Genomic DNA, 8,994 nt, shown 5'->3' with positions numbered 1-8,994 from the left:
GGAGGGAGGGAGGGAGGGAGGGAGGGAGGGAGGGAGGGAGGGGTTAAGGAGTTGGGGAAGATACCTTCACTATTTGCCTAGGCTATCCTTGAACTCATGGCACTCCTCCTACCTCAGTTTCTCAAGTGCTGAGATTACAGACAGGAGGTGACTCTGAGTCAGCTCCCAGTCTTTTGATTGTAGGTTATAAGTGACTTTTTATCTCCCCTTTTGCATGAATTTACAATGTTTTCTTAGCTAATGTTCTATTATAATTGTACCAAAATGAATGATTTTGTTAAATTTGAGAAATAAAAAGATATGTTGATGAATTAAACCAAAGTGCTTACCAGGTCCCTGTGAAGCACCCAGTTTGCGTGGAGGTAATGGATACCATCAAGAATCTGGTACAGCAGCGATTTAACCATGGATCTTGGTAACTGCATGGGCTTTTTATTTGCTTTTGATGCACGGTGAAACTTAATAATATGCTGAAATTTAAAAATTAAAACATACTATAATAATATAGTCTGCTCATATCTCCACCAAAACCCCACCATAATCAAAACTGAAATAAACGCTCTGCATTTTACACTTACCTTTTAAAGTTAATGAAACAAAAATTTCTGAATAATAAGGTTGTCCAAAAAACTGTATTTTGGGATGAATGTGACCATGTTAATATGAGTCTATAATTAAATTTACTGAGAACATTCAGAACTGCCAGCAAATCACCTCTAAATGGTAAGAAGGGCGGGTATTCAGATGCCTAAGTACAGTGTTGATGGTGGTCTGCTGAGGACGGGCGGGAGGAAGAATGGCAAGTGTTGTGTTGAGCTAACATCAGGACAGCAGGCATCTCTGTACCGGGAAAGCGGCCGGGAAAGCGCTCCTCCTCCCCGGGCCCAGCTGCCCCTGGAGTCAGCATTATATGAAGAGCAGAACAAAGGAAAGTAGTAGCCACACCGACTCTCACACTATGTCACACGGCGAACGTGGGTTATGAAGTCCTGTATGCCAGGGAGGAAAAGGCTACAGGCCATGTCTAAGTCCCAGCCCACGCCCACCCTCGAATCCCACCCAGGTCCTATGAAGAACAGCCGATCCTCTGAACCACTCTGAGCCACAGCATCAGCCTATATACTCCTGTTTAAAGTGAGCTATATACATTGTCAAGAAACCTTTGTAGAAATAAAGGGGAAATAAAAAAAAAAAAAAAACCACTTTTGTTTTGGGATAGCACCTCAGGTTAGCCCAGGGTAACTTCAAACTCATTATATATATATATCTCCAAGGATGACCTTTAATTCTTGATTCTCCTATTTCTACATCTAAGTGCTAATGATGAACAAAATAATTCTTTTAAAAAACCTATTCTATTTTACTTATGTGTTTCTTGTGTGTGCGTTCATGAATATATGTGTGTGTAAACGTGTATGTTTTCATTTGTGTGCACACATGCATGGACTACCAAACACACATGGAGACCAGAGACAGCTCACAGTAACTGGCTCTCTAATGAACTTTCAAGGTTCATTCAGGACCTTATAAGCCTGTCAAAGTTATTCTTACTCAGATCTTTTCATTTATATAGAAGGCAAACTACAACATAGGGAACCAAATTTATCCATAATTTAATTGTCAAATTTGGTTGGTTGGTTTGTTTAGGAGTTTTAGAGACAAAAATGTTTAAAATGCTCTAGTTAGGAATTGGCTTTTTTATGTACTGATAAGGCATTCTAAAAACTATATACATACTTCTACTTGGTATTAAATACCAAAGTTTTAAATACCAAAATACGGTAAGAAATTAGCTTGAACTTAACTACTCACAAGTATATGCTTGATTAAATGTGTGCACCTCACGAAAGGAACCAGTATTTACCACACACATTACCAAACTGTCATTAGCTGAGTGTACAAGATCTCTTACTTGTAAGTATTACAGATATCATCATTTCTATAAATGTCCACTTAGTGCTCATCTTTAAAATCAACATTTACTACAGTTGCTCTGAACTGTGAGTTCTGTAGGCTTTCTTTTCAATGCATTAGTAGTACATTCTGCTTGCATAGTTGCCCCTTATCTATAAAGGACAAGAGAAGTTCAAACTTACCCAAAGGTCATGTTCTGCATAGTCAAACAGCAGCCACACCTTCCTGTCGCTATGAGAAAGGAACACCTTCTGCAATGCGATCACATTAGGGTGCTTCAGTTCTCTCAAAAGCTGAATATGAGAGGGAGGGAGGGATAGAAAGAGAGAATAAATACTCCTTGATTGCAAGGAGGACATATTACCACATGAACAGAATCCTTTGAGACAGGTCTTCCTGCAGTCCTTACTTAGCCTCCTGAAGGACAGGCAAGCCTCACTGGGCCTGGCTTTGAGGGAAGCAGCATGAAAGGGGGAACAGCTCTCGAAATACTCTGACAATGCTCTCTCTTCTCTTCTCTCTCTCTCTCTCTCTCTCTCTCTCTCTCTCTCTCTCTCTCTCTCTCTCTCTCTCTCTCTCTCTCTCTCTCTAGCTTACACCCCAAAGGGCATGAGTATGGTCTGAAATCTGACACTATAAACCTTTGCATGCAGTAATCTGATTATCTTAAAATATCTGTCACACAGACAAAAGCTGACTCACATAGAAGTCCTGTACACACACAAAAGAATACCCTTCACAGGGTATAAGCTTCAAGTTCCACCCTGACAAGGAAGTGAACAGCCCGAATGAAAACTCATCAGCTCCACACGATAGGCAGCAGTTTGAGAAAATAGTCACAATGGCATGAGCGCAAGGTAAACGCCTTTAAATATGCCTGTTCTAGACTACTCAACTGGGATTCAGATTTAATAGGCACAGAGAAATATACTTCATTTTTTGTTTGTGTGTTTTTCAAGCTAGAAGCTCATCATACACGTTCACATAGGCCTATAATCATAGGCCTACTCAGGAAGTTCAAGGCCTACCTGGACTTTAAAATAAATTCAAGGCTTAGGCAATTTAGTGAGACCCCATCTCAAAAATAAAAAGCAAAAATGATACAGTTCAGCACTAAAATGTTTGCCTAGCATATGAGACTTGAGTTCAACCTGTAGAAAACACACATGCATACAAGCATGCACACATGCATGCAAGACCTAATTATGTTGGTGGAGACTGGCTTTGAACTTGGGATCCTCCTGCCTCCAACTTTCAAGTCAGCAGTTAACAGCACTGGCTGCTCTCCCAGAGAACCTGGGTTCAATTCTCAGCGCCACATGGCAGCTCTGATGCTCTCCTCTGGCCCTCAGACACTGCATGCACCTGGTACTCTGACATATATGCAGACCCATTCACATAAAGAAAAGAAAAAAAAGGTTAAAAAATAAAACTACCAAATGTGAACTACAACATCTATCTTGGTAAACAATTTTCCTGTCTTGTAATGTAAAGTTCATTATACTTGTTGATTTTTTTTCCTTTTTGTTACCTGTTTATCGCATACTTAAAATGTGCACAATTATTATATAAAAATGTTTAACTCCCATTTAATTCTAATAACAAGTGTACAGTACAACTTTATTTTAAGATCAGGGAAGGCTGATCCCTCCCCTTGGGTGGGGAGGGAAAAACAGTACACATTCAGCTAACTGTGTCAGCCTCCAATGATATTGGCTCAAGTAGGACTGCTCTTTGCATCTAAGCTATATTAGTCATATGCTCCTAGCCAATGACAGGATCAAATAAAGTGTCCCCTCCCAACACACGCAATTCTAGGAATCAAATGGAGAGCCAGTCACTATTAAAATTTCCACAGTTGGACAGATTTCTGTACATGTTTCGTGGATGCTGCTGAGAACGTGATGGAGCACAGTAAAAGGCAGAATGACGTCAGACTCGGCATTGCCAAATCATTTGCACAGGTGTATGTTTGTGTTAGCATAGCTTATCCTAGTACTGTCTACACTTGCCTCCCTGTCAACCATGGACTTCTTAGACAAAAGCGAATGGCACAATCCCAGGCACACTGAAGGAGCTTGAGAGTTCTTGGTTTTGGTGATCGTACCAAATATGCAAATAATTTATATATGTGTTTGCCTCCTGCTCACAACTCTCCCCCAAATGCAGCATCTCTACTTCAGTGTCTAATGGCTAAAACTGAGGAGGTACTCTTGACTCTCCCTGTCTTCAACTCCATCTGATCTTCAAGAAAGTGGCAAAGGCGATCAGGGGCTTGAAGCAGAGGAGGAGCCTGAGCTACCCTATTCTCAACCATCACTTCCTGAGGAAGTCCTCCCTGGCCCTCCTACTGAATTGTCATCAGCTATTCTCCACTTTGCTTTCCAGTCAGTACTGTGATTTTCACAACTAAATTAAAAATTGTCTTTGTCTTCAAAGGGAAGGATAGACAGATGTAAAGTTTTTTTTAAAAAGTAAAATTATAGTACTATATATTCTTCCAAACATACTTCAGCTCTGTATTCCTCTCTACAATTTCAAACTAATGCTTCTTAATTTAGAAATTTGAAGGAAAACATTTCTACTTCAATGGAATAAAATGCACTGCCAGGAGAGTTTCATCTTGGCTCCCTGTCCCCAGTGCCGTGGAGACTGATCCATAAGTCCACACTGCAGGTAACTGACCACAACGCAGAAAATGTCCTGTATACTGTCAGGCGAGGTCTGTGCTGTCCAGCATCTCTGACTTCCCTTCCGATGTCATGGAAGAAGTTGGTTGTGCCTCAATTTGCACACTCATTTCAATGTTCCTAACTTGTATGCACACCTGTTCTAAAGAGTCCCCTTTGAATAAGTTATAGCCTCGGTTTGGTTCCTTCATTTCCCATCTTTCCAAAATTATCACTCTTTTAACCGTCATTGTACAGAGGCACTTACTTAAATAGACATCACTTTAAGTTGTTTATTGTCATTGTCTATTAATAGCAAAGCTTTGTGTTGTTTTATAGTCCCAGTGCTCAAAATGGTGCCTATGACATAATCAAGCACTCAATAGTACTTGCTGAATGACTTAAATCTATTGAGCCAGTGTGATTCTTATGCATGGAAACAATAAACAGCCATGTAAAACTTTTGATTTTTTTGACAAACTATCCTCTATTAGAAAGTATTTTGAATGATTTTTAAAATTAAGATATATTCCACTAGAAAAGTAGATATGCATGTGGAAACCAGAGGCTGCTATATATGGTGTCTTCCTCGACTGTGTCCACTTTCATTTCTAGGGAAAGGTCTCTCTCTTACTGGAAGCTCACCAAATTGGCTGGGCTGGCCAGCCAGCAAGCTCGGAAAAGTGTTATGTCTCTACGTCTCCAATACTGAGGTTACAGAGCCATGCACTTGAAGCGGGTCTTCATGCTTGAGAGATAAGTACTTTATCAACTGAGTATCTCATCAGCTCTCAGATGTATTATTTAAGACTAGTTTATAAACAAAACATTAGACAAAAAGTATATTCACTACCCTCAATTTGCTACAAAACAAGTAAGCCTTCCATCATTATTTACAGAACAAACAAAATAGCCATGAACAACCTCAGTGTTCAATAATAGCAAAATGGATAATTACAGTATATCCATATATTATAGGTTCAGATATATACACTAAAGGTTTTTTTTTTTTAATTTAAAAAATTTTAAATTGTAGGGAGTATGTGGACACAACTACAAGAGTCATCAGATCTCCTGAAGCTGGAGTTACAGGCAGTTGTGAAACCTGACATGGGGGTTTGGCAGTGTATTCTCCTAACCACAGAGCAATAGCTCCAGTCCAACTATACATTTTTAATGATACATTTTGCTACAATGTTGATATAATATTCTAAAATCTATTAAAATAATTTATTTATAAAATAAAATAAATAGCAAAATATTAATAGTACTTGTTTCACCATGTGAGATGACAATCACTTTTCTTTTTGAAAAGATTTTTACAATGAACATGATTGGTATTTTAAGAAACATCACCCATCCTAAAGACAGCCCTTCCTCCCTAAAACTCCCCTGTCACAGTGTGCGGTGATCTAGAAAGGAAACAATGAAAGGAGAGAGCCATGGCCTATTTCTTGGCAAAAATCCCATTTTGTCAATGGACTTTAGTCTTTTGCTCTATAAATATTTGCCCCACATGATACCATGCAACCACAAATCTGCTTCAGACCCACTTACACAGCAGTCCCCTAGGCTATGACACACACCGAATGCTAACTTCCGTGCTGGATACTCAGTGTGGTAACCTGACTGCACTGCAACCTTGTCAAGATGTTCAATGGACACATCTTCTAAACAGGTAATTATAAGAAGTATCCTCTTTTCACTGTCCTAAACACACACACACACACACACACACACACACAAAATCTAAGTTAGAGCTCTAACCATTTTTCTCTAAAGCACTATTTAAGATCTTTGCTGAAGCCCGTGACTCTTTACCAAGTCGGATTCCAACATGCATATCTATTTTCACCCACACTCCTCGTGCTGCCTATAACGCTCCCCATTTCTATTTTTACTCACACTGCCTTTCGTGTTGTCTATAATACTCCCTTGGGCTCCAGACTCTTTTTTTAAAAAGGACTCTAAAATTCTTACACTCAAATAACTTATTTTTCCCAAAATAAATTCAACTTTCTATTCTTGTTTGTTTGTTTGTTTGTTTGTTTGAAATAACAATATGACTCACAGGGCCATCAAACTTTCTCTTGGGTAAAAGCAGTCCAATGACTTTATTTTAGAAAGTACTGAGTATATCAAAATTTAAAACAACATAATAATGAAGCAGTGAATTTTGTAGTAAATTAGAGGGACTGCCTAATTTCAGTGGGGAGTGATCCTAAAATGATTGTTAGTAATTAATAGTGAAACTAGACGCCCTCCGGCCTTTGACAGGCTTTTTCAAAGCTAGCATCTCAAAAGCATACTGGCTACATTACAACCTTCCAGCAGGAGGCACTCATACTATGAAAGGAGGTTTAATAAGCACAGTAGCCCAACTATGCAAGGTTCCGCTATGCATACACAAATACACACTTCCACTTGTCATAATACAACACCACATATAATGCAAGCAAAACAAAAAAACAAAAAACAAAAACAAAAACAAGCCAGTTCTGATTTACTAGCAGTATGACACCAAGTAAGCTCCTTAACTCTGGATCTTGTAAAAGAATCTACTTACATGAGCTCTCATACAAATAAATGACTATACAGTGATTAAGTATATAAACTCAATACCAAACTCTTGACCAATTATAGTTTCTACTCATAACTACCATTACTTGCAAGAACATTAAGAAAAAACAAGCATGCAATAATCTATGTAGAATGCATAGCATAAGTTCTTGATAAACAAGAGCTGTAACTGTACTTTAGTTGAAACCCTAACCAAGTGTCAGTTCCATCCACCCCTCCTCAAAGAAGCCTGACCTTACATCAGATGGAAACTATCACAGAAAACTACAAACGGACACAGTACAGACATCAATGGAACATAGTGAGTCCCGGCAGTTATAATAATTATGTAAGAGCGCCTGTATTTTGAGTCATAGCTCAGGAACATTGTAGAAGAGGGGGCAGAAAGATCCTAAGAACCAGAATTCCAGGAAGTACTCTGAAACAACTTCCTCTAGAAATAGCACAATCATCATAAAGTGTCAAAATGTCAAGGATCAACAGGCATTTTAACCAGAGGGGGAGAGATTCCATGGGGTCACACTTCCAGATGAAGAACTAGAGACAACTAAGGACTACTATGGACTCAGTATATTATAGTTTTATATATATATGGGAATTACAAGAAGAGGGAAGATGATGTTACAATAATAATAATCAAAGGACGAGGCTTTCAACTTGAGGAGGGGTGTGTGGGAGCGGTTGAAAGGAGGGTACCTGGTAAGAGCTGGAGGAAGGGAGAGAGAAGGAAAGTGCTATAGTTCTACTTCCATTCCTAAAAAAGCTAACCAATCAAGGCAGTAAGAAGTACTCGTTAAAGAAACAGGGCATGATGGGAAATAGCACAGTGCTGCCTCCCCGTGCCTGAAATCCTGCAGTAGTAGAGCCAACCATAACGCGGTGGCTACATGAGCTCTGCTTCTCTTCCTACTGAACAATCTGGTTTCTTCTCTCTCTCTGACTTCAAGTTCTGCACATCCTTGCTCTGAGAGCAGTATCTAAGTTGTAACGTCTAAGATAAACAAGTTCACATTGCCCTTATTGTGATAGGATGTGTGTTTATTTAGGTAAGCGTCCATGCAATACCTAATGCATATGAGAACTTCAAAACTTTTTTATAAATCAACAGGACTGTGAATATGCAAAGTTAAAATCTGCAATGGAGTCTGCATGGTAAAACCCAGTTCTCAAGAGCATTCTAATTCATTCCCCTCTCTGCCTCCCCCTCCTCCCTTCCCTCCCTCTGCCATTTTCTAAATCTAAATGGTTGAGTGACCACTCCAAGTACTGTAAGAAATTACACTATTGTTTATAAATTATAGCTAAGGGTTTGCATTAATAACTAATAACCACTGAACTACCAATAAAAATGATTAAACACTGTCTGGCTCACTACATTTTAAGAGGAGGAATAAACACAGTGAATTAGACTCAATTGATCAATTGTGCATCCTTCATTCTAAACTACCTCACAGAAATTTTAACAGAGGTAACTAGGAGGTCGGCCAATTGGTCTAAACTGAACACAATCCAGGAAACACCTACTGTAGTGACTCTGTTACACAAACCTACTTCATTCCCAGTCTGCTAAGAAACTTGCATATGCATTATGAGAAAACAGGGCTGGTTTACACAATGAAGTAACTAATTTTAATTTATGTCTTTTTACTATGCATCTACTATTTCTAATCAATGAATGCTAAACAATTATATTCATGCTAACGGTGTGACATTTATTATATTTTTGTGTGGGGTTGAAAATATTCAATGTGCCCGCCCAAGGAGGGGTGTTCGCCTGGCGGCAGTCCCCAGGCTGACCCGGCACCGGCACCTGTCCCCGCCCGAGGAGGGG

At 39.2% G+C, this 8,994-nt stretch overlaps 1 protein-coding gene across 7 annotated transcripts in view; it reads right to left on the bottom strand.

Annotated features, from left to right (window-relative positions):
• Positions 1-8,994, bottom strand: part of Cdk19 (cyclin dependent kinase 19) — a 126,960-nt gene that overhangs the window by 42,951 nt on the left and 75,015 nt on the right. For 6 of the 7 annotated variants that reach the window (XM_021204557.1, XM_021204560.1, XM_021204559.1 and 3 more), the window contains 2 exons: positions 2,097-2,207; positions 330-470 (listed from right to left, as the gene is read on the bottom strand). The exons of the other annotated variant lie outside the window; for it this stretch is intronic. In XM_021204557.1, the coding sequence (XP_021060216.1) occupies positions 330-470; positions 2,097-2,207 (252 nt within the window). The remainder of the gene's footprint in view (positions 1-329; positions 471-2,096; positions 2,208-8,994) is intronic. 7 annotated transcript variants of the gene reach the window in all.

Source organism: Mus pahari, chromosome 9 (assembly GCF_900095145.1).
Source record: "Mus pahari chromosome 9, PAHARI_EIJ_v1.1, whole genome shotgun sequence".
NCBI lineage: Eukaryota > Metazoa > Chordata > Mammalia > Rodentia > Muridae > Mus > Mus pahari.
The sequence above is the reverse complement of the archived record's forward strand: the minus strand, read 5'-3'. Positions and strand labels throughout refer to the sequence as shown.